Below are 25,684 nucleotides of genomic sequence, written 5' to 3'. Positions count from 1 at the left end.
GCTCGGCACCCTCATCGTCGCTGTCGTTGTCCTCCTCGTCACTCCCGCTTGAGAAAGAGTCTTCGTCATCGGAGGAGCTCTCCACACAGCACTTTAGGCAAGTTCCAAAGTCTCCAAAGACCTTGACGGAGAGCAGGCTGTTCTCCATTAATTTGAAATAGAGAACGAGCCCCGCCGTCAGGCTGTGGATGCGAGCGAAGGTCTTCCATCCGCGACGAAGATACATGATGTGAGGGGCGGGAAAATCGACATCAACCCGCGTGCCGCCATTCGCGCAGCCCCTCATATGCAATCTCAGAGTCTGTGGCGGGTCGAGCTCCATCTCCCGAGCGAATGGAGTAGGGAGACGAAGACGGCGGCGTGCTGGCCGGTGCAGCCTAATGAAGAACTCGCGAGGCTGGTCCCGACGTGGCCCTCCATTGGGGGAGGGACCGCCGTCGGAGGCGAGGCCGGTGCGCCCCTCGTGGCCGGCTCCGCCGCCATGAGCTCTTGGGAAGGAGGGGCGCGCTGTCGAGCGGAGACCCTCGTCGCCACCGTCGAAGCACCAGCGCGCCCTCTCGCCATAGCAGAAGAAAGAAAGAAGCCAAGGTGGAAGGAGGCGGATGGTGAAAGATTGAGGAGTGCCGTCCCCCCTCCCCTTCTTATAAAGGGGCGGGGTCGGGGCTCGGCCGCCCCACTCAACCAATCCGGCCATCAGGAGCGCGAGGAATCGAGACCGACCCGCGGCTCCAATCAGCAGCGGCCCGGTTTCCCGCCTCGTCATTCAAGGCCCGCACCCGCCACCTACCATCTTCAAGGCATGGGGGACACGTGGCGAGCAAACAGAAATCGAGGGGCCGAGGGAGGCGACCGTTCTCCACCCCGTGATCGTAGGGCACGGGCGCCTCGAAGGCCACGACCCGAGTCCACTCAGTAAATGAGCCGCGCCCCTGCGTCTTCCTCTTTTTATGAGGAAGGCGCGAGCCGCCTCTTTACCACGATGTGACGCATGAGGGCAGGAACCGCCCCACGCATGACCCCCACGTCATGCACGACCCTCCATGTCGCGCATTCAACACGGGTCGTGGGGAAGCGCAGCGGGCGAAGGAGTTACTGCGGTAAAAATCCGCCTCGCCTGCCCGCGCACCGTTCTGGGCCTAGCCCGACAACGCGTTGCGCTTATGTGTGGCCCAGGCCCGGGGGCTCCTGTCAGTGTACAAAAGTAGGGGCTCTCCTTTTTTACCCCTCTACTTGTGCACAGGCAGTCAGAGCCGCACCTGCGGCCACACTTAGCAGGGCAAGGGGAGGGAGCAGAAGCACAAAAATACCAGAGCAGCGCTCCAGCCGAAAGCACAAGACGGGCGAAACAACGCCAAGACCAGAGACACAAAGAGCAAGAGGGCGGGGTGGACTCCCCCGGCAAGACCTTTGCGGGGCGGCCTCCGCAGCCCCGGCAAGAGCCTTGTCGGGGCAACTTGCCCAACGCTAACAGAGCGCGCCACCCTTGAGCCCAAGGGTTCCAACACCATCAACCACATTGGAACCAAGGCTCGGGAGGCACCTCCATGGTGGCATGCAGATCTTTGTGAAGATCATAAAGACACGAGATCAGATGAGGACCATAAGACGACGATCCTCGCGAGATCCTCGCCGAGGAAATCCATGAGACCTCCTGCAAGATCCTTGCCGGGGACGACCGCGATGCCACGGAAGACCCTTGCCGAGGACACCTGCGGGGCCACAGCCAGACCCACGTCTGCCAAGACTCCACCGTCGTTCCCATACAACTGCCAGCCCAACCAGCTGGGCAGGCACCTACGTGGCAACGTGCGGCTTCCAGGCCAACTCAGCAAGCACCTGCGTGGTGGCATGCAGATCTTCGTGAAGACCCTACCACCACGCCATCTCAGCAGCCTGTCAGCCTACGTGGCGCTGCATGCATTGTTGGCCTGGACGCGTGTCGGAGCGAGGCGGGGCGGTGACGGACGGGACGGGCCTCGTTGCCGTCCCCAATAAAGCAACGGGACACCTAAGGGGCGAATTTAATGCACCTTGTCCCGTAATGACAGGCGATAAGCTTGTACACTATATACCTTTCCACCTCTTGTGTGCCACTGTGGCAACCCCTTTCGTCTATAAAAGAAGGTCCGAGGCGTACTGGGGGAGGATTCGGATCTTTTGGACTACGCACGCCCCGTAGCTAGTTCGAGAGCTCAAGAACACTCAAATATACATCAAAGCAGGACTAGGGTATTACGCATCTTCGCGGCCCGAACCTGGGTAAACGATCCTTGTGCTGACTACCAGACCCGCTCTTTGCACAACCCCGCACACGCCAACCGTAGAAGGGATCCAGTGATCCCATAGGTGTCGTTTCCACCGACACTGTCTTTTGAGAATCTTCCAAATCAAAGAGGTCCGTAACCTCTATGATCTTGCACTATTATTAACTTCTCAATTTCATACCCGCTGATTCTGAACTTTGAATAGTGCAGTAGTTTTTAGGCTCAGTTTATGGTCATTGGACTAAGTTGTGCCGGACTTACTCCCTCTGTTCCGATTTACTCGTCGTGGTTTTAGTTCAATAAATCGGAACGAAGGGAGTACTTTGTAACTGGTATGGGAAATAAGCATAGCTGTTAACCAAATGGTGAGTTAAAATACAAAAACTGGCTAGGCAAACAGGATTATCATAATCTGACACATGTAAACGCATCAAGCGTTAAACCAGTATGACATACTGTTGCAAAAAATACACCGGTTATTCCGCAAAAAGAAAAACCCAGCGGTTACAAGTTACAACAGAATTAACCATGCCATTTACTGATTGCCAAAGATGGATGCTGAAATGCTGGAAATACAGATAATTCTTCCCTTTCCATTTTTTTTTCTCCTTTCCATCCCGACCTTAGCTGTCACGGCCAGAAACGTTTCCAGTTGGAGATTCTATGGTTCAGCATATTCTAAAAACATGCACATAGGGAAAAAAAGTTTCCAGAAAATAATGTGTATGTGCAATGTTGCTCCTATTCAGTATGTAGACAGCTTTGAAATAAGCAAACTGGATATAACATAGAAACTCAAATTTGTATAGCAGAATGAATGCATGTTTCAGGTTTGTACAGGAAGAAAAATAGCAAAATGGTCAGCATGACGTAAAGGAGCAAAACAATGATCAACAGAACAGCATGATCATGCACATCATAAACCCACCACAGTGTTGAAATGCATAAATTTGACATATGTGGCATAACATACACAGCTCTCATCCAGAGTAGCATAAGATGACCATAAAAGAGTAGGAGCATGAGTAATAACATGATCACCAGATACAGTACAGTGAAGTCAATTTGTTGGTACATGCATGCTACAGGACGATTTGATTATACAACCATAGTGAGAACATTCAAACGATGATTATTCAGACCAATGCAATGGATGTTTCACAGAAACCTTCCCTTAAACTAGTAATAACATGTACAGAACAATTGCAACGTAAAAATAACAACTTCCAAAGTTCCAATCCAGACAAAACATGGCATGACCCAGGGAATAGAATGCTGTGACTGCATCTTCAGATAGTTGTTGGCTCTTCTGCAGTTGCGTAACTTCCCTACAGCAAAGCTCAGCCACTTATATCCTCTGCAGCGCCCCATTCCTCAGCTAGCATAGCTCATCCACCTGCCAAAACAAAACATTCAATGACGTGCCATCAGCCACTTTTCCAAACGTATCAAAAATCACCACTCTTAAGTGTTTGACATATGAAAAGTTACAACGAAACCCATGCATGTAGGTGTTGGGTAGGAATTCACAAGGACAACTTTCTACCCACCATCTACTTGTGTGGGTTTTTTTTTCTTATAATTTTTCACAGCTTACAAAAACAACTTTCTCCAAGTTTTCAAAATTGGGTTCACATGTACCCAGGTTCCAAAAATGCGCTCTCATGACGGTGCCATTGTAACATGACACATTTCAGTCTCGGTTGTATGGAAGTGTGGCATGCCATTGGGTCTAGGAAAAATGAACAGCAAAAGGATCAAATAAATACCTTCAAACAGCTGAAACAGGAGTCTGAGTTTTCATGGAGCTTGAGATCGGTAGAGCATTGTGCCCAGCCAAGGTATGTGTTTTGTTTTTGCGCTTCAACTGGGGCCTATATTAACCAGTTACAACAGGGCCCAAGTTAGATGTGAATAATCTCAACAGGACATATACTAGTAAGTGGGAACCAAGAGAAACTCATGATTATACTTTGGTTACATTGCTAGTCAGACTTGTCAAATAACGATAGCACCGTGCAACGATAAAAAATTGGGGATCTAAACTTTAGTGAATTGATAGTTCTTAAACAACAAGTATACTATCTTCATAAAGGAAAAAAAAACTTCTAAATAAATGGTAAACTCCTTACCTTGGGGCTACATGACCTTTGATTACTTTTTCTTCTTCCTCGGTGAACATAAACCACTTGTCAGTGTTCTCTGTTGCGTCAAACTCTGATACAAATATGATATTAGTAGTCACTAACTACAACAATATAAATGAGTAACATGAAAGGGTATTGCATAATAACTTCAGACAAACCTTGGCGCATTATTGCTGTCTTATCACAATAACCATCCAGCTTCCAGTACGCAACCCCTTCATCTATCCTGACAGGCTTTTTCCTAACTAGACCTCCCAGCTTCTCCTCTGATATTGCCATAATTGAGAGGTAACAGAAGATAATTAGTTCACACAGCTCAGTGCCTTGCACATTACAGAATAAGATATATATTCTTTAAACAGTGTTCTGTTTGGAATGAAACTGAAGGCTGAGCATGTTCTTTAGTTACTTCACATCCAGAAAAAGGCACATGGCTACATGCAACTAAGAAACTTAGTAAGTGCATACATGTTTAATGTTCTGTTGAGCTGCAGAAAAATATTAGTACCACAATGAAAATATACACAGGCTTAACACTCAATTAACAAAACTGAAGTGAATTCACATATACAGGGGTATAAATGAACTGGTGACATTTTTTGTACACAAACTCAAGCTAAATCTTGAAGAAAGTGCAGAAAGCTAAACCAAGCACAATACAAAAAGATATATTAAAGAAACTGCAAAACATCAAGCATACGGAGAACTAATGAGATGCAGAAAGATAAAAAAATGTAGATATATAAATTCATAATGTTCAGACCATCTATTACTGCCTTCTTGTCTTCATATGCCTCCTTAATTTGAGAAACGAGACTATTAATTTCTGCTCCATTTCTCAAAAACCTTGGTTTAGCCATCTTAATAGTTAGTTTTTCTTTAAGCTCCTTTTCCTATAAAACCAGAGGAAAGTGGTTGTTTATTAGTGTAAAAAAAAGCAAGTGACTAGACACACATAAAAAAGGTTGCCCGAGCTCTCTTACCTTTTCCTTGACAGCACGGAATTTTTCCCTTGCAGCAACCTTTCTCTCAGTTGCACTTTCATGCTGTTTGAGAACCCAGTTCTTTAATGTTCTGAACAAAAACAAAATATTATTGATATGAAAGTAAAATAGCGAAGTGAACTACTACAGCAAATACAGTAGGCAGTACTTACGCAGTAGAAAGGGCCTCATCACACAGAAAATTCAGCACATGCAGCTTTAAAGAAGGGCTCAATTTTTTATATCCTAATACCCCTTGACTTAAACAATCAACAGGCAGTTCCTTCGAGATAACTGTGGATTCACTAATATATTTGCCAGTATCAATTATCCAAGCATCACCATTCCTTGAATAGTCCGAAGGGCTATGAACAAAATAACCTCATTTAGTCATTTAACAATCAGTTTAAACACAACAACAAAGAAATATCAATTCAGAATGTAAGTACTTCTCTTCTCTGTCTTCTTGGATGACAGATAACAAACTAATGTGAAGGTCAGCAACAACTGAAGGCACCTCTCGCCCGATACGGCCTCCTCCAGTGATGACTTGAAGAACTTTTTCTGGCTGTCCCTTTCTTATTTTAAGAACCTGCGCAAAAAAATCATTTGCGACATTATTCCATTTACAAAACAAATTATATTCGAACAGCCACAAGGTGCCATATTAACATGTTAAACCATGGAAACAAGACCCATTTTTAAGACTAGCTTATCAAGACAAAAGGCTGCTCTAAGAAAAATAAGCAATTCAATATAATATACTATCACTGTGCCTTCTAAAATCTTATAATTTAACCAGATATTCACGCTCCACACAAACAAGTATTAAAATATATTGCAACCAACTCCCACAGCAGCATGCAGGGTATCATCTAGTGTATAAAAATATCCATGACAATATAGGATGAATCTGAGATGTAAGACAAATATTACACTTTCTGGTGGTTGGTCAAATCACGCATGCAGATCATCAGAGATAGATGCACTAGCATACACACACGTCCTGATCACCAATATAGTCTTAAAATGCAATTGTCTGCATGAGCAAATAAATATCTTTGAAATTTATACAACTTATTTGGATCGTCTCAAAACAGTGTTACCATTATCACGTGTCAGTATTTCACCATGGCTGCCACTCTCATTCTGGACAACTATGAATTTTATATAACTTTAAAATACTATTTGCATTTGATTAAATATGTGCACTAAAGCCTAATGGCATGGCTGACTGCTCTACATCAGAACAAACATAGGATAATGTAACAAAAAAAAGGAGAAGCTGCTGACATCACTTTGCTTTAGTTCTAACATTGGCCTGAAAGGCTGAAACAACAATTACATAATGCAACAACACCTTTTTCTGTTCTGCAGACATAAACTTTTTTTAAACAGAACCAGTTATACATAACCAATGACAAACCTTGCATCAACATAAAAAGAAATGCAGCACAAGAATATTTTCTTTAGTCCATAAGAGAGCTCATGGCGCTTGTATTGCACAACAGAACAAGAAAGTAAAAGCTGAAAGATTGTCTTGACATAAGTACCTCTGCAAATGTGCGGCAGAATTCATGAAACTGAAGTGCAGACCCAACATCATCAACCTCCAGCTCAGCCCCTGCAATGTCAGTGACTGGAGTACCTATGGGTAGCTCAATTTTGGTCCCTGGGACATCAGTGCTCTCATTCCTAATGTGAAGTTCGCCCTTAATTTCAACAGGGCACTTTTCATCAGCAGTCATGTCATTTACCCTGTGGTTGCCCTTTTTCAGCTTCTTGCTGATGGGAACTGGAAGAAGTGCATTGAGATCAGTCCCTGTATTGTCATCCCCTTGAGCCAACAATCCATCAGTACCATCATCTGTCCCTAGGGCCCTCTTTATGTTGCCCTTCTTGTGTTCCTAACAAAGGGGCCAGCAAAACAGATCAGTAATAATGAAGAATTACATTATAAAACAGAGAGTTACCAAGCAAAAAATGCACCACCTTCATGATCTTCTTCAGCTCCTTGTCGGTAGGAACTGAAGGAACTGCATTGAGATCAGTCCTTGCATTCTCACCCCCTTCAGCCAACAATCCATCAGTACCATCATCTGTCCCTAGGGCCTTCTTTATGTTGCCCTTCTTGCGTTCCTAACAAAGGGGCCAGCAAAACAGATCAGTAATAATGAAACAATTACATTATAAAACAGAGAATTACCGAGCAAAAAATGTACCACCTTCTTGATCTTCTTCAGCTCCTTGTTGGTAGGAACTGAAGGAAATGCATTGAGATCAGTGTTTGTATTCTCATCCCCTTCAGTCAACAATCCATCAGTAGCATCGCCTGTCCCTGGCACCTTCTTTATGTTGCCCTCCTTGTGTTCCTAACAAAGGGGCCAGCAAAACAGATCAACAATAACGAAGAACTACATTATACAACAGAGAATTGCCAGGCAAAAATGTACCTTCTTGATCTTCTTCAGCTTCTTTTTGATAGGAACTGAAGGAAGTGCATTGAGATCAGTCTTAATATTCTCATCCCCTTCAGCGAACAATCCACCGGTAGCATCATCTGTCCCTAGCGCCCTCTTTAAGCTGCCCTCCTTGCGTTCCTAACAAAGGGACCAACAAAGCAGATGAACAATGATGAGCAATTACATTATACAGCAGAGAGTTACCAAGCGAAAAATTGTACCTTCTTGATCTTCTTAGGGAGCGAGGACAGCGTCTGTGCAGCAACCACCATGTCGGAGCCCTTTATCAGCAAATCATGGACGGACGAGTGCCCTGACGCCTTGGCAGCATGGGCCAGTATTCCTGTAGGCGTCTCCCCTTTCTTCTTCCTGTCAAACAAAACCAAGCTAAGACAGAAATACACAAGAAATCCCATTATAGCCGTGCATCAGCTTCGTTGGCTGACCTGCAGAAGCTGCAGTTGCAGATGCCCCTGCATTTGGGGCAGGTCCAGCCCGCCTCCTTGGTCATATCCTCGGCGTTCTCGCCATACCTAAACAAGCCACGAAGAAGCAAAGCAGATCAGACCAAGGGGCTCTGCGATGGTCAGTTTAGTTTGCTCGACCACGGAGATGATCGTGGCTTGAAACTGTATGAAGAAATTCTTTCACCTGTTGAACAAGCACTTGTGGCAGAAGTGGATTGGACAGAGCCCCTTCTTCCGGGGCTGCGTGCAAGCCACAGCAAAGTCCATCGTCTTCTGACGACACTGCGAGCGCGTGACGAAAACAACAACAACGAAGGGTCAGCCAAATCCGCCCCCGACAGATCCAAAAGGGTGGGGGAGATGCGCGACGGCAGGCGCTCACCTGGTGGCAGGTCTTCCCGTTCTCCGGGTCATAGATCCGGCCGCCGACGCAGCGGATTCCGGGGCACGGGTTGCGCTTTCGGGGAGGGCCTTGCTTGGCCTGCTCCGTCTGCGCCGGCACGACCACACTCTCCTCACCGCCGGCGCCTTTCTTGGCCATGGAGACGCGCTCGAGAAAGGGCGGGAGAAGTGGGGTGTGAAATGAGGAGGAAGCTCGGGAGGTGGGTGCCCCGGGAGAGACGAGAGGTGTTTGATGTGATGAATTTTGGGGGGCGGAAGGAGGGTCAGATCTCGGATTATGGCGCCGCGCCGCGGAAGAAGGGCGGGAGTAGCTGGTGTCGGATGGCGCCAGTCAATTGCCCCGGAAATTTTGAAATTTTCCCTTCTCGGCGCTGTCCCGTCTCCTCCCCCGCCTTTGCTCGATGTTTTCCCTCCCACAGCTCGTCCTCACTTTTCGGGTTGGTGGGCGGGCAACCTTTGTTGGTGAGCACTGTGCTTCCTCGGTCTAGGTGCATAGGGTTTTTAATGAGGAGCGGCGTAATCTAGACGCATAGTACTTAGGTGAAAAAAAAATCGTGAAAATAGAGTAGAACCAGTCAACCAACGTGTTTTGTTTTGGTCGCAATAATTGCATGATTACCGCTGGAAATCCTCACCAACTGGCCGATTAATGAGGCGGTCATTCAAGGGCCGCTGGCGTGCGATGTTGGTGGGAGGTGGATTCCAGAGTGGATCGGGCACAGGTGGATCGCAGAGGGGGCATCCGGTGTGGCCGGTGCGCGTGTGACCGCGGGTGTGGGTGGGGTATACAGAAGTATTGTTATAACATGGCGAGAAATGATGACACGGCAGGATTTGAGCTAATTTGTGGACCAGGGAGCTAATTTGTGGGGGCTAGTGGCGTAGAGATTTGGAAAGCATAAGCAGCCGAAAACTCGTAGGTGGTCATAGCGAGGATGTGTGCTGGTGAGAAGAAAATTAGGGGTACTAGTCGTCAACCCGCGCATTCGCACGGGCTAGGATATTTATGGTAGTGATAAATATGTATTCCCATGAAACACACAACATGATTATTCATGTGCCCGGTTCACATATTAATTAATGGATTTAGAGCAATTCAAAAAGCTCGTTATCCATTTTTAAAAACCAATGTCTTAATTTATTCAATATTATAGGCAGATTACTCTTGTTAATTTGTAGTCCAAACCGGTGTTTTATCATATGCTTACTCATCATTTGCTTTTATATCTAGTGGTTTTATCCATACATCCTCGTCAGCATCTCAGATTGACTTGCTATGCTCGATAGACAATTCTATAATGCTTTCAAAAAATCCTATGGACGATTGGTTACCCCAGAGTGAGCGTTTGTCACGATTTCAAAATTTTCTTTATTGGAAGTGATGGCATTTTATTTATATAAATTGGAGTATTTTTTTGGCGTAATAGATTATTTGGTCGGAGTGCTGACATCGATTTGGTTGGAGTGCTGACATCCATTTGGGAAGTTATTGTTAGAAAGATTAAAAAAATAATTATCCCGATCTTCATTGCACATTTTCCGATGGTTAACTCAAATTAGTCCCCATATAATTTATTACAGTTTTTTATATTAAAAAAGTATATATCTGTAATAATTGTACTTTTGGTATGGAGACACACCACAGGTACTACTAATTTGTGTGTCTTTTTAGATCAGTAACAGGTTTTCCCGAGGATCGTCGGCGGTCTCGGTAGTATCATTTGGCGCAGATGTCCTGTCAAATTTTTTCCAATCTCCTCTCTCTATGAAATAAAATTTGAGATGTCAAACAACGCTCTCTACGTTATCCCAAACCTCCTTTCATTTTTTAGGTGATTCAACATTGCATCCTGGAGAGATTATAGCAGAGGAAGGTCAGTGCTAGGCAGATACAACATGTAAAATGGTTATTGTTGTACTGTGGGCATATGAATCACATTGCCTAGTTTCCATTTTTTTAAATCTGCATGTGAATTTCAGGGTCCGTCTAAGAAAAGAAAGTTATAGGTACTGACAAAATGTTCTTGTTTCGTCTATAGTTCTTTAGCTTCACCGAGTCTCAAATTCATAACCGTGATGCAAACATAACTCATCTTGATTGTTTGAAATCAGTTGTTACCCCTTGCTAAAAAAATTAGCTGCACAATGGTAGATGTTTACATCAGTGGCAAAAAAGGTAGATGTTCAGATGTAGATGCATAGAGAACTACCATGCTCACAAATAAAATTTTGCAGAGGGGAACTGAGAGATGCAAGCAGGGTAGAGAGGGAGAAACTGTGACGCATGGATGGTGGAACAATTTAAAAAAAGGTGCTATATCTGGACCATATTACATTTTGTTAGATAAGAATGCTTGTACCTGTTCCAATTATAACTAATTTTCGAGTCCAGGACACACTGGACATTCTATATCTTATTTCGGTGATTTTATATCAACACCTGAGTACCTTCCTTTTTTTATTCCTCTTCTAGATGTGACACGACTTGTGCTCCTTCCCCTAATCCTTTTAGGTGGTATGGAGGTGGAGTTCATCATCCTCCGGCTCTTGCTTTATAGTTTTCAGAACAAATAAGTTTTGCACTTGCCCCTGCAAAATCATTTTTAACAATTAGACATGCAAAACTATGAAAGAACATGCAAATACACCACAAAAGCTTATATGGTTAATCTCAATAATGTTTTCTGGTATTCTACGAATGCCGCCACATCTGTGAGCTATTATATACTTTCTCTCAACTCTTGATTCCTTGAATATGGATTCATCTTTCTCCATACTACCCTCATTTTCCGATTATCCATCGGAATGTACAACACGAGAGCTGTTCCCATTCCTAGAATTTTTAGTTACCTTTACAACTGATTTATAGTCTGCCTGCTGTCCATTTAAATTTTGACATTTGGTGTCCTGGTAATAGTCTCCTAGAAAAGCATAACAAACTTTTAATATGGCTTGCACATACAAAACAATATAGAGCCTCATGGTGGAAATAACAGAACTTGTTCGACATTTGTATGCTTTAATGACGTGTCTTCTTCAAAATCTGCGATTTTTTGCATAAATAGTGTAATATTGGTAAATGTACTTGAGAATTGAGATTATATTCATTCAGTCTAAACTAAAAATTCAATCTCTTCCAATAGTTTTTTTGGATTAGTGTGCAAGAAATAAGGTGTCTTCTCACCTCCAATTTGATGGAAATACGGCGAAGATGTAAACTTAGACTGAACCTTCTTGGATCAGCGACTGGACTTGATAACCATATGTTACATTACCTTCTCATGTATCATGCCCTGAAACAATAATAATTTTGGGAGAAGATGTCCTAGTATTTTTGTAATAACTATTATAACTGATTGTATAATGTTTATGTTGGCAAATCAGAAAACTGACCTCTTCATCAAGTAAGTTCACTGTTAACGTTAATGGTATCCCACATCTTAATTAATCTGACCATCATATCACGCGCAATTGCTTTAAACATTAAATTGCCAAGAAAAATAGTTGAACTTGATATAACAAATTAAAGGATTACAAAAAAATTGAACCTGCAAAAGAACACAAAAGATGATTCCCTAACATGCACAGTGACAACAACAGACCAAAGAAAACATTGGCACCTAGTTAGATCAGCGAACCATCTACGATGTTGTGAACCAACATGGTGTCTAATTTGTATAACCTCGCCAGATGGTCATGGTCGACGATGTTGTGAACCAACATGATGTTTAATTTGTGTAAGCTCACCTGATGGGCATGGTTGTGCTCTGAATTTATTTGCATGAGGTGTCGAAAAACTGCCCACGTGCATGCATCCCATTCTCTGCGATTGAAGCTGCTTCTAGGATACCACACATCCTGTAATGAGGGCCATGAGACTACGCCAGCCCAAACGCGTAGCAATCGCCACTACGCAATAGAATAGGTCATCCGGTAGCTCACATAGATAAAGCTTCAAGGCAAGAGATATTGAGATGAGACAATAGATGGCGGATTATTTACTACTACCATGGTAGGGAACAAAGATTTTAATTTACAGGAAAGATTGTGATAATGTAAGTTGTAAGTTGTATTATTTTTTCAAATGTACCTGCTGTATAGTGTGCCCTCCATAGATCAACCATCACATACTTCAGTTCATGCATAATATAGAAGCATGTAGCTGTGCTGCTATAGCGCAGTCTAAATTCATATTTATATTATGAAGATCATTTGTGTATAAAAGATGATTGCATACCTGAACATCCATGTATGAAGCTACTAATTTTCCTGGTCTGTTGTACTGGACAGCAGAAAACATGGCTTGTGGAACAACGCGTCCGGCAGCGGTGCCTTGAACAATGCCAGGTTTTCTCCATGCCCCTTACGCCCAAACCGCTAGCTCTCCGATGCTATTATTTTCTCAGGATATAAATTGTATTATAGTGTACATACAATTTTATAAAAATGATAGAAGAAAACGGCACTAATTAGATCTCGGTAGAAAAGAAAACAGTAAACATGAGAAGTGAAACATCTTATACCATCTTGAGTAGTCTCAATTTTCAAAGCAGTTTTTCTGCCCAAATGAGACCACAACATAGCCTAGACTTGCAGTTGTTTTTGAAATTTTTCTTAGGACTCCATCATAGGCTGCTCCTGTTGGTCGCTTATTATATGCAGAATGCTGAACCAAAGCATGCACATTGGTCTGCTAAAGTGGATATTGGACGCCATAATATGATCTGGTCTCCAACCATGACGGAAATTCTCTCGTGGAGTCATTCTACCATGCAGCGACATACAATGTATGCTATTATCATCTGGGGCTTACCTAAGTCTTCGACTTAGTCGCAATGGTCTGCCATTTGGGCACTACGACATGGGCTCAATGCATCTATGTCTATTGGATTGTTGATGGCCATCGGCATCGCCGATGCAATTCTATGCTAGGCTCTGAGCCTCGATCTGATCTGACATATGTGTACTTAAGTAAGAAATTAATTATTTTTGCCAACGAATTCCATTGTATTGGACATATTGCATATCAAACCTAGTTGATTCAATTACCTTAATTTTTCTGCAGATGGAACGGGATGCAAGCATGCATTGCAGTCAGGTACGTACATATATATATTCTGGCAAGTACTGAGGGGTCTTCCACCGATGAATACTCCCTGACCAGAAAAATCAAATGTCCTCATATATGGATTAAGAAATTAATTGTTTTTGCCAACAAATTCCATTGTATTGCACATATAGCAGATCAAACCTAGTTGATTCAATTACCTCAATTTTTCTGCAGATGGAACGGGATGCAAGCATGCGTTGCAGTCAGGTATGTACATATATATTCTGGCAAGTACTGATGGGTCTTCCACCGATGAATACTCCCTGACCAGAAAAATCAAATGTCCTCATATATGGATTATTAGTCTCTGATCATCAACAGTGAACCTCACAAGGCAGTGACTGGCTTATCAACATGTCTGCTCAGTGCTCACCAAGCATTCTTGCACCACAATCTGATAATTTTTGTTACTACAATACGTACCTCTCCAGACCTGCACACTGCTGCACATGAACAACCACGTATACACCATGGCATAGCTGAACTCCTTTATAGCAAAATATGTACCCAAAAAGGCTGTTCAGATGTTCGGGGGTGAGGATGGAGGCGAGCAAAGGTGACGGAGCCTGGGGATTCGTTGGGCGGCCTGAGGATTTGTAGGGCGGCATGACACAAAGAAATCAATCTGGATCCAAAGGAAAAGTCATGATGGATTCAAGTATAAGTCAGCAAGAAAACAAACCGAGAATAAATACCACGACTATACGAATCCGATATAGATGAGGAAGTCTATCGCCGTGTGTCTAGCCGGGTCTGCCCAGCGCGCTGGATCAGGTGGTCAGCCGCACGTCGGGCTAGAGCGTAGTAGGCGCTATAGATTTTTCAGATCTATGCCTTCAGGTTAAGAGAGAATATGGATTTGTATTCTATCGGGACATTGAGAGAGATAGTGGAAAAGGGGAAGAGACCGTGGATGGGTTTGCTTTGCATCTGAGGAGAGAGAGATAATGGAGAAGAAGAGATCATGGAGGAGAGAGGAACCGTGTAGTACGTGGGGAGAGAGAGGTAATGGAGAAGAGAGATCGTGGAGGAGAGAATCCATGTAGTATACGTGTATTAGTTAGGATAGATAAAAAATCTGTTTTCTTTTTCAAGGAAACTTTTGTTACCTAGTACGTATAGATAATTAGAGGAGATCGTGAAGAGAAACGATTCGTTCCTTTTCCCTGAATATTATTTTCCCTGAATATTATTTTCCGGCCCAATTAAGCAAATTTCTCGAATTGCAAAATTGTAACTGCATCTGAGGAGAGAGAGATAATGGAGAAGAAGAGATCATGGAGGAGAGAGGAACCATGTAGTACGTGGGAGAGAGAGGTAATGGAGAAGAGAGATCGTGGAGGAGAGAATCCATGTAGTATACGTGTATTAGTTAGGATAGATAAAAAAATCGGTTTTCTTTTTCAAGGAAACTTTTGTTACCTGGTACGTATAGATAATTAGAGGAGATCGTGAAGAGAAACGATTCGTACCTTTTCCCTGAATATTATTTTCCGGCCCAATTAAGCAAATTTCTCGAATTGCAAAATTGTAACAGCTAATTATACTAAAAAAGTTATACTAAAAAAATTATATTGGTGGATCTAAACCTTAATAATTCGGTCCCACCAGATGGACGGCTAGTAATTTCTGATTAACGCGGTAATTTCTAGTGAGTCTGTAATTAGTATAGGTATAGATTCGGTCCCCCAGATGGACGGCTAGTAATTTCTGATTAACGCGGTAATTTCTAGGGAGTCTGTAATTAGTATAGGTATAGATTTGGTGTGGTTTTAGTGGATGGGCGTCGGGTGAGGTGTGTGGCGGTGTGCAACGCCTCCGCCCAAAGATTGGCGTGTAGGAGAAGAGTGTGAACGACATCGTTGGTAGTGCGAATCATGCGCTTGGCCTTGCCGTTTTGGGGAGAACATTGAGGGCAAGAGAGACGGTAAATAATGTTGTCGTTCGAGAAAAAGGTGTGTAGTGAGGTGTTGATAAATTCACCGTCGTTGTCACGCTGCATACATTTGATGAGTGCGGAAATGGGTAAGAATGTAGGTGAATAATGATGGATAACGTTGCATGGAAAAACAAAAAAAATCCAACGAAACACCCAAAGATCTATCTATGAAGGTGCTAGCAACGGATGGGAGTGTGTGTCTACGTACCCTTCTAGACCGAAAGTGTTAACGATCTAAAGATCGTGGTTGACGTAGTCGTACTTGTGTCACGATCCACAAGCACAGCACGTGCGGCACCTCCGAGATTAGCACACGTTTGGCTCGGTGGCGTCATCTACTTCTTTATCCAACAAGCGAGGGGGAGGAGGTAGATGAGATCTAAACCAACACGACGGCGTGGTGGTGGCAGCAGTGGAACTGCAGCAGGGCTTCGTCAAGCATCCGCGCGAGGTGGAGTAGTTGTAACGGGAGGAAGACGGACAAGTGTGGAAGGGTGGCTGCCCCCAACACCTCTCCACCTTTATATACGCATTGAGGGGGCTGGTGGCTTGCCCTCCAAGCCCCTAGGGTCGTTGACCAAGGGGGAAGAAGGAAATTTCTCATTTTCTTTCCCACCGATCGCTATCCCCTTTTTTAGGGATCTCGATCTTATCCCTTCGGGATATGATCCTATTCCTTTTAGGGGAGGATCTTGGTGAGCCTGGACCAGGGGTGTGGGACCTTGCCCCGCTACCCACGTCCATGTGGGCCCCATGCAGGTGGGCCCCACTCCGGAACCATCTTGGTACAATATCGAAAAAAAAACATTTTCTGGAACCCTGATATGACTTCCATACATAAATCTTTACCTCCGGATCATTCCGGAGCTTCTCGTAATGTCCCGGATCCCATCCGGGACTCTGAACTACTTTTGAACTTCACCATATGAATATCTCAATACTACCATGCGCCATCGAACGTTAAGTGTGTGACCCTACGGGTTCGAGAACATGCCGATATGACCTAGACTCCTCTTCGATCAATAATCTATAGCGGGACCTGGATGCCCATATTGACTCCCACATATTCAACGAAGATATTTATAGGTTGAACCACATTGTCAAGTATTTGGTTAATCCTGTATGAAATTCCTTTGTCCAGCGATATGTTACTTGCCCGAGATTCGATCGGCGGTATCTCCATACCTAGTTCAATCTCGTTACCGGGAAGTCTCGTCACTCGTTCCGTAATACAAGGCCCATGAATAAACTCATTAATCACATGCTTGCAAGCTTCTTCTAATGTTGTATTACTGAGAGGGCCTAGAGATATCTCTCTGCCACACGGAGTGACAAATCCCAATCTCGATCCATGCAACCCAACAAACACCTTTGGATCGCTGGACCAGTCCATAGATGGATCGCTGGAGCTTGCATACCTTATTAGCATCCTTAGGATCGACAAAACCTTTTGGTTGCATCATATACAACTCTTCCTATAAGGAAACCATTAAGGAACGTTGTTTTGACGTCCATCTGCCAGATTTCGTAATCGAAAATGCAGAAGTTGCTAACATAATCTTAACAGACTTCAACATCGCTACGGGTGAGAAAGTCTCATCGTAGTCAACTCCGTGAACTTGTGGAAAACCCTTTGCGGCAAGTCAAGCTTTATAGACGGTGACATTACCATCAACATTTGTCTTCTTCTTAAAGATCCATTTGTTCTCAATGGCCTGCTGGTTATCACGCAGGTCCAGCAAAGTCCATACTCGGTTTTCGTACATGGATCCTATCTGGGATTTCATGTCCTCAAGCCATTTGTCAGAATACGAGTTCATCATTGCTTCTTCATAGTTCGTAGGTTCATTGTTGTCCAATAACATGACTTCCAGGACAAGAATACCGTACCACTCTTGTGCGGAACGTGTCCTGGTCGACCTAGGAAGTTCAGGAATAGCTTGATTTGAAGTATTATGATCATCATCATTAGCTTCCTCTCCGGCTAGTGTAGGCATCACAGGAACTTCTTTCTGCGATGCACTACTCTCCAATTTGAGAGAAGGCACGGTTACCTCATCAAGCTCTACCTTCCTCTCACTCACTTCTTTCGAGAGAAAACTCCTTCTTTAGAAAGGATCCATTCTTGGCAACAAATATCTTGCCCTCGGATCTGTGATAGAAGGTATATCTAATGGTCTCTTTAGGGTATCATATGAAGACGCACTTCTCTGCTTTGGGTTCAGCTTATCAGGCTGAAACCTCTTGACATAAGGGTCGCATCCCCAAACTTGAAAAACAACAATTTAGGTTTCTTGCCAAACCATAATTCATACTGTGTCATCTCAACGGATTTAGATGGTGCCCTGTTTAAAGTGAATGTGGCCATCTCTAATGCATAACCCCAAAAGATAGTTACAAATCGGTAAGAGATATCATAGAATGCACCATATTCAATAGAATAGGATTACGACGTTCAGGCACACCATTACGCTGTGGTGTTTCAGGTGGCGTGAGTTGTGAAACAATTCCACATTGTCTTAAATGTGTGCCAAACTCGTAACTCAGATATTCACCTCCATTATCAGATCGTAGTAATTTTATTTTCTTGTTACAATGATTCTCTACTTCACTCTGAAAGTCCTTGAACTTTTTAGATTTGTGTTTCATTAAGTAAATATACCCATATCTACTCAAATCATCCGTGAAGGTAAGAAAATAACGATATCCACCACGTGCTTCAACACTCATTGGACCGCATACATTAGTATGTATTATTTTCAACAAGTCACTTGCTCGCTTCATTGTACCGGAAAACAGGGTTTTCGTCATCTTGCCCATGAGGCATGGTTCACATGTTTCAAATGATTCATAATCAAGTGATTCCAAAAGTCCATCAGCATGGAGTTTTTTCATGCGTTACACCAATATAACCCAAGCGGTAGTTTCACGAGAATAAACCATTAACTTTGCATCTTTTGGCATTAATATTATGAACATGTGTATCACTACGGTCGAGATTCAACAAGAATAAACCATTCACATTAGGTGCATGACCATAAAAGATATTATTCATATAAATAGAACAACCATTATTCTTTGACTTAGATGAATAACCATCTCACAATAAACAAGATCCAGATATAATGTTCATGCTCAAAACAGACACCAAATAACAATTATTTAGGTTTAAAACTAATCCCAAATTTAGACATAGAGGGGGCATGCCGACGGCGATCACATCAACATTGGAGCCATTCCTAACGCGCATCGTCACACAAAAAATTATACCTTCTTGATCTTCTTAGGGAATGAGGACAACGTCTGTGCAGCAGCCACCATCTCGGAGCTCTTTATCAGCAGATCATGGACGGATGAGTGCCCTAACGCCTTGGCGGCATGAGCCAGTATTCCTGTAGGTGTCTCCCCTTTCTTCTTTCTGCCAAACAAAACCATGCTGAGAAAGAAATACACAAGAAATCCCATTATGACCGTGCATCAGCTTTGTTGGCTCACCTGCACAAGCTGCAGTTGCAGATGCCTCTGCATTTCGGGCAGGTCCATCCCGCCTCCTTGGCCTTGTCCTCGGCATCCTCACCATACCTAAACAAGCCAGGGGGAAGCAAACCAAATCAGAACAAGCGGCCCTACGATGGTTAGTTTGTTGGACCACAGAGATGATGAACTGTATGAAAAAAATCTTTTACCTGTTGGACAAGCACTTGTGGCAGAAGTGGATTGGACAAAGCCCCTTCTTCCGAGGCTGCCTGCAAGCCACCGTGAAGTCTGTTGTTTTCTGACGACACTGCAAGAACAACAACAAAGGGTCAACCAAATCCACCCCCTCCCCGACAGATCCAGAAGGATGGAGGAGATGCGCGACGGCAGACGCTCACCTGGTGGCAGGTCTTCCCGTTCTCCGGGTCATAGATCCGGCCGCCGACGCGGCGGATTCCGGGGCACGGGTTGCGCTTTCGGGGAGGGCCTCGCTTGGCCTTTCTCGTCTGCGCCGACACGACCACGCTCTCCTCACCGTCGGTGCCTTTCTTTGACATGGAGACGCGCTCGAGGAAGGGCAGGAGAGGTGGGGTGAAATAGGGATGCTGAGACTTTGGGTGTCCGGGAGAGGCGAGAGGTGTTTGATGTGATGAATTCTGGGGGCGGAAGGGTCAGATCTAAGATTATGGCGCTGCACCGCGAAAGAAGGGCTAGAGTAGCTGGTGTCGGATGGCGCCGGTGAATTGCCCGGTAAATTAAAAAAATCCCTTCTCGGCACTGTCCCATCTCCTCCCCCACCTTTGCTCCATGCTTTTCCTCCCAGGCTCGTCCTCGCTTTTCGGGTTGGTGGGCAACCTTTGTTGCGAGTACTATACTTCCTCCGTCTAGGTGCATAGGGCTTCTAAGAAGGAAGAGTGTAACCTAGGCATGCAACAATTAGGCGAGAGAGAAAACGTACAATAGAAATACTAGCCAACCAACATGTTTTGTTTTGGTCGCAATAATTATGTAATTAATGCTGGAAATCATCATAGACTAGCCGATTAATGAGGCAGTCATTCAAGGGCTGCTGGCGTCCGAGGTAGGTGGGAGAGGATCAGGCGCAGGTGGGTCGCTGAGGGGGGATCCGGTGTGGCCGGTGTGCCTATGACCGTGGTGTGGGTGGGGTATATGTAAGTATTGTTTCATCAAAAATAACATGGCGCGAAACAATGATGCGCACAGGATTCGATGAAAACACAAACATGTGGACTGAGGAGCTAATTTGCGGGGGCTAGTGGCATAGAGATATGGAAAGCATTAGCAGCCGAAAACTCGTAGGTGATCATAGCGAGGATGTGTGCCGGTGAGAAGGAAATAGGGGGGGTATTTGGTGTGGTTTTAGTGTATGAGCATCGGTTGAGAAGGTGTGTGGCGGTGTGCAATGCCTCCACCCAAAACGGTGAAGAAGACTAGCGTGGTGGAGAAGAGTGTGAATGACATCACTAGTAGTGCAAATCATGCGCTCGGCCTTACCATTTTGGGGAGAAGTATGAAGTCAAGAGAGACGGTGAAATATGCCAAAAAAATGGAAATCCTGTCTATTGAAACTCGTGTGAAAACTCTGTGACTTATTTATGAAAAGTTCTGCAATATGAAAAAGATAGTTGAATTCTAGGTGTCTTTTTTGTAAAAAAATCAAAACAATGAAATATGCAAAAAAAACTTTTGGAAATGCAATAGATAAAATAAACCATTTCACGCAAAAATACGTTGAAAATGTTTAGTTTGGAACAATGCAATGTTTTATTTATTGATTTCAAATATAACTAGAACAATAAAATAAAAATTAGTTAAAAATTATCAAAGGTTGATTTTGTTCTGGGGGTCTTCTTGTCGTATGAATTGAGATATATAATGATTTCAAAAAAGTAATATTTTGTTCAACAATATCAATCATTCAAAATATAACAAAATAAATAAATAGTAATCTTTTGTACAGTGAAAGAGAACTCACTCACTCTCCTGACAAAAGGCCAACAACGCCCCACAAAAGCATTTGTGTCCATTCAAACCCTTCGGTAAAAAGAATTGTTCAATCCATACCTACAAACTACCACGAATCTTTATGTGCGTTTTTAGGGGGTCTCGATGTATGCTATGCTTCGAGTTAGAGGCCATGGTGGTGGCTTTAGGGAGGTATCGATGTACGCTATGCTTCGAGTTACTGGCCATGATGGTAGCTTGAGGCCAAAACATGATGGTGCATATAGTGGGGAAGCCCACTTACACTTTGCCTACCGAGGGCAGCTCATGTGATTGTTGCATTGAAGAACAAGGAAGATATTGCCATCTAGCTACTATGATGGACTCATAGTTTAAGAACACTACTCACACATAAGCACGACGACAGCAAGGATGATGAACATGACTCTGATGACGGGTTCCCCCTCTGGCAGAGTACCAGAAAAGGTATCCAGATTGGAACTCCATGAAACAGAGGGGCGACGGCAAAAAAAACTCAATTTTTTAGGGTTCCGGTGATACATAAAGGCAGGGAGTCGGGGTGGTGGAGAGGTGGCATGTGGGCCCCCACGCGCCCCCACCTCATTGCCCAGAGCTTGGGCGCAAGCTAGGGCTTGTGAGCCCCACAGGGCACCCCCGTGTTGGCTCGTATACTAGTTAGTTCCGTCCTAGTTTGAAACTTCGGGACGTATTTTTATTTGATGCTTTGGTCCTTGAAAAGTTGATTTTTTTCTAAAAAGTCCAAAATAGCTGAAAAACAACAACTTGCACTTGTTGCTGAATTAATAGGTTAGTCCAAAAAGATAAAAATTGGTGCTAAAATTATGCAATTGTGATTAAAAAATACAACACAACAGCAAGCAAAAAGTATAGATACGCTTGAGAAGTATCAGAGGCCCACTGCCACCCCTCTGGTGGGTCTTGATCCCTCTGGCTCCATCTCGGTTGGAAACTCCAGGGAATAATTCCCAGGTTTTTTCATCCTTGAAAGTGATGTTTTTTTGAAAAGTCTAAAACATGAAAAACAAGAATTTACACTGGACATTGGATTAATATGTCGGCGTAATAATTTGATAAAAATTGTGCCAAAACTATACCAAAGTGATATAAAAGTAACATGGACATAACAAAAATTATAGACACATTTGAGACGTATCAACACACAATCGTAGAAGTTTGTGAGTAAATCAGAGGCGGTCTCATCAAGGGGCATCTGGACTGTATGCAGTTCCTGAGCATCAAGGTGAAAATAGACCACATTGACAACATATATAGAAGCGTTCAATGCCATGTGCTGGGAAGTGAGCTGATGTAGGATCCCCGCTTGCATTGCGCACTAGATAAGAGAGTTCAACACGTCAATGAAAAACATGAGTAACATTGGCGAGCATGCTCGTTGTTGAGAGAAGAATTGACACTCACTCACTTCAACACGAACTGAAGCCTAGAGCACATCACCTGTTGCACGAGCAAGAGGTTGTCGTGGATACATCGACCGGAAATGAATGCACTCCAGTTGGAAGAAACGAGCTCTCCCAACCTTGGCACAAGCCGGGGGGGCGCACTTTTGCCACCAGCTCCGCGAGGATGTGGATCAAACTGATCGAATGATAATCAATGAGGATTAAGCCTGAACCTTGATACGTGTCCCCAACGTATCTATAATTTTTGATTATTCCATGTTGTTATATTATCAATCTTGGATATTTTATATACATTTACAAGCAATTATATATCATTTTTGGGGACTAACCTATTAATATCAAACGAATTCCAAATGCCACAAAACTTTCTGGAGATTTTTTCTGGACATAAGGAACACTAGAAGCTTCGGGAGAGGGCTAGAAGACAGAAGGGGTGGCCACGAGCCACCAGGGCATGCCTGGGGGGGAGGCGCGCCCTGGTGCCTCGTGGGCCCCCCTTTGCTCCGTTTGACCTAATTCCACCTCTATAAATACCCATAAATTGGGAAACCAACAGGGGAGTCCACGAAATACTTTTTCGCCGCCGCAAGCCTCTGTTCTCGAGAGATCCCATCTGAAGGCTTTCTTCGGTACTCCGCCGGAGGGGGAATCAATCATGGAGGGGCTCTACATCAACCTTGCTACCCTTCCGATGATGCGTGAGTAGTTTACCATAGACCTTCGGGTCCATAGTTAGTAGCTAGATTGCTTATTCTCTCTTTTTTATCTTCAATACAATGTTCTCCTCGATGTTCTTGGAGTTCTATCCGATGTAATGACTTTTTGCGGTGTGTTTGTTGGGATCCGATGAATTGTGAGTTTATGATTAGATTTATCCATGAATATTATTTGAGTTATTTGATTCTTCTCTGAACTCTTTTATGCATGATTATTATAGCATCGTATTTCTCTTTGATCTATTGATTTGGTTTGGCCAACTAGATTGATTTGTCTTGCAATGGGTTCAATCTTGTGGTGCTCAACCCCAGTGAAAGAAAGGGACTCAACACATATGTATCATCGCTATTAAGGGTAAAAAGATGGGCTTTATTCATGTGTGAGTTTATATTGTCTACATCATGTCATCTTGCTTGAGGCGTTACTCCGTTCTTTATGAACTTAATACTCTAGATGCATGCTGGATAGCGGTCGATGTGTGGAGTAATAGTAGTAGATGCAGAATCGTTTCGGTCTACTTGTCTCGGACGTGATGCCTATATACATGATCATTGCCTTGGATATCGTCATGATTATTTGCTTTTCTATCATTTGCCAACAGTAATTTGTTCACCCATCGTATGTTATTTTTATGAGAGAAGCCTCTAGTGAAAACTATGACCCCCGACTCTACTTTTATCGTTTACTAAAAATCCTAAAAATACTTTGTTGCACCTTTACTTTATTTATTTTATTTTGTATTTTTGTTTAATCTATCTATCACATACAATTTAATCTTACACTTTACCATTGAGGGATTGACAACCCCTTGTTCGCGTTGGGTGTGAGGAGTTGTTTGTTTGTGTGCAAGTGTTGTTAACGAGTTGTTGCTTGATTCTCCTACTGGATTTATAACCTTGGTTTCATAACTGAGGGAAATACTTATCTCTAATACACTGCATCATCCTCTCCTCTTCGAGGAAAATACCAACACAGTATACAAGTAGCAGGAAGAATTTCCGGCGCCGTTTCCGGGGAGACATCATCAACAACTATCAAGTACATAAGCATAAACTCTCATCTCCTTGCATTTACTTTTATTTTCCTTTGCCTCTAGTTTTCATCTCCCCCCTTTTGAAAAGTTATTTTGCAAAAATAAAAATATATTTTTCGCTTGCCTTTCTTTTGCTTGCTCGTTTTATCGTTATGGCTAGTTCTTCTCTTTCTACGTGTACCCCTGAAAATGAAGTTCTTAATTTTAAACAAAGGGGGAGAATTTAAAGGATGCTTGGTATAGGATTTGCGATGCTCATAATAGATCAACTCGTAAGCAATCCACTACTATTCTACTTCGCAATTTTTATGTGGGCATTACTACATGGTATAGATTTGTGTTTGACACTATTACTAGAGGAAATTTCTTGATGTGTCCCTCTATGGATGCTCTCAATGCTATGGGAAATTTAGTGGGATCACCACCTATCACTATTAATGAAACAATATTGACCTTGGAACATGTTATGCAAAGGTTAGAACTTATTGAGAATAAAATGCCTACTACCGAACATCTTGAGTATTTTGAGAAAAAACTTCATAATGATACCACTCAATTTGGTTCTAAAGTAGGAATTGCATTAAAAACCTTGAAGGAAAAGGAGCCGATGATTAATGAGAAATTAGAACAAAGCCCCGCTAGAATCGATAAGTTAGAAGAAATTATTAATAAGTCGGGCTCGGCTTTTTCCTCTGATAAGAATATTGATAAGACTCCTCCCAATAAAAATTGCAAGTATATGTATGTTCCTAAAACTAAAGGTGTTACTCCTAATAAGGAGAATGAGGATCTTAAGATGATTAACATACACCCAAATTTTGTTGATGTGATAAAAGAACCTATCTATAAGAACAAAAAAATTGATTCTGTGCCTAGGAGTGTGATTATGAGAATACATCATGGTGGGCTTCCTAAAATAAGTGGTTGTGTAATTGAGGAGTTGGAAACCAAACATGACAATACATGAAAAGTATGTATCATGCCTAGCTAGGGGCATAAAACGATAGCGCTTGTTGGGAGGCAAACCAATGAATAAAATAATTTTTTACTTTTTGTTTTTGTTCATGTGTGTTTACATAATTATAGCCTCTGTTATGATTGTGTTTTTATGTTTCAATTAGTGGTTGTGCCAAGTAACACCGTTGGGATAGTTTGGATGATAGTTGATTTGATTCTGTGCAAAAAGAGAAACTTTTGAGCCCAATGCATGAATTTTTAAAAATCATCAGATCGTCAAAAGCTTCTAATTTTTTTA

General features: G+C 43.1%; 2 protein-coding genes and 1 long non-coding RNA gene across 17 annotated transcripts; all 3 read right to left on the bottom strand.

The window, feature by feature from the left end:
• Positions 1 to 3,213: 3,213 nt before the first annotated feature.
• Positions 3,214 to 9,162, bottom strand: LOC123165122 (uncharacterized). Of its 6 annotated transcripts, XM_044582750.1 has the most exons (16): positions 8,706 to 9,153; positions 8,508 to 8,605; positions 8,303 to 8,389; positions 8,078 to 8,225; positions 7,848 to 7,994; positions 7,620 to 7,766; positions 7,387 to 7,533; positions 6,948 to 7,301; positions 5,844 to 5,986; positions 5,568 to 5,759; positions 5,395 to 5,485; positions 5,175 to 5,304; positions 4,570 to 4,677; positions 4,397 to 4,481; positions 4,034 to 4,138; positions 3,214 to 3,660 (listed from the first exon to the last, which is right to left on the bottom strand). In XM_044582750.1, the coding sequence occupies exons 1-15, from the start codon at positions 8,862 to 8,864 to the stop codon at positions 4,036 to 4,038; spliced, it is 2,139 nt and encodes a 712-aa protein (XP_044438685.1). In that variant the 5' UTR covers positions 8,865 to 9,153; the 3' UTR covers positions 3,214 to 3,660; positions 4,034 to 4,035. The 6 variants fall into 6 exon arrangements, with proteins under 6 accessions (XP_044438685.1, XP_044438688.1, XP_044438687.1 ...); XM_044582753.1 differs by lacking the exon at positions 7,387 to 7,533 and having other exon boundaries at positions 8,706 to 9,159; XM_044582752.1 differs by lacking the exon at positions 7,620 to 7,766 and having other exon boundaries at positions 8,706 to 9,158.
• Positions 9,163 to 11,010: 1,848 nt separating this feature from the next.
• On the bottom strand, positions 11,011 to 14,922 carry LOC123168173 (uncharacterized). 10 transcript variants are annotated; one of them, XR_006484236.1, is made up of 6 exons: positions 14,531 to 14,922; positions 13,994 to 14,460; positions 12,816 to 13,881; positions 11,910 to 12,677; positions 11,576 to 11,646; positions 11,011 to 11,314 (listed from the first exon to the last, which is right to left on the bottom strand). It is a non-coding gene; the product is annotated as an uncharacterized lncRNA (long non-coding RNA). The 10 variants fall into 10 exon arrangements; XR_006484238.1 differs by having other exon boundaries at positions 11,910 to 12,018; positions 12,119 to 13,881; positions 14,531 to 14,921; XR_006484240.1 differs by having other exon boundaries at positions 11,910 to 12,174; positions 12,473 to 13,881; positions 14,531 to 14,921.
• Positions 14,923 to 18,856: 3,934 nt separating this feature from the next.
• On the bottom strand, positions 18,857 to 20,106 carry LOC123170378 (cell division cycle-associated protein 7-like). The gene is made up of 4 exons (XM_044588238.1): positions 19,650 to 20,106; positions 19,461 to 19,558; positions 19,270 to 19,356; positions 18,857 to 19,192 (listed from the first exon to the last, which is right to left on the bottom strand). The coding sequence occupies exons 1-4, from the start codon at positions 19,806 to 19,808 to the stop codon at positions 19,039 to 19,041; spliced, it is 498 nt and encodes a 165-aa protein (XP_044444173.1). The 5' UTR covers positions 19,809 to 20,106; the 3' UTR covers positions 18,857 to 19,038.
• Between the last annotated feature and the right edge of the window lie 5,578 nt (positions 20,107 to 25,684).

Source organism: Triticum aestivum, chromosome 7D (assembly GCF_018294505.1).
Source record: "Triticum aestivum cultivar Chinese Spring chromosome 7D, IWGSC CS RefSeq v2.1, whole genome shotgun sequence".
NCBI classification, from domain to species: domain Eukaryota; kingdom Viridiplantae; phylum Streptophyta; class Magnoliopsida; order Poales; family Poaceae; genus Triticum; species Triticum aestivum.
This window is presented reverse-complemented; position numbering and strand designations above follow the sequence as displayed.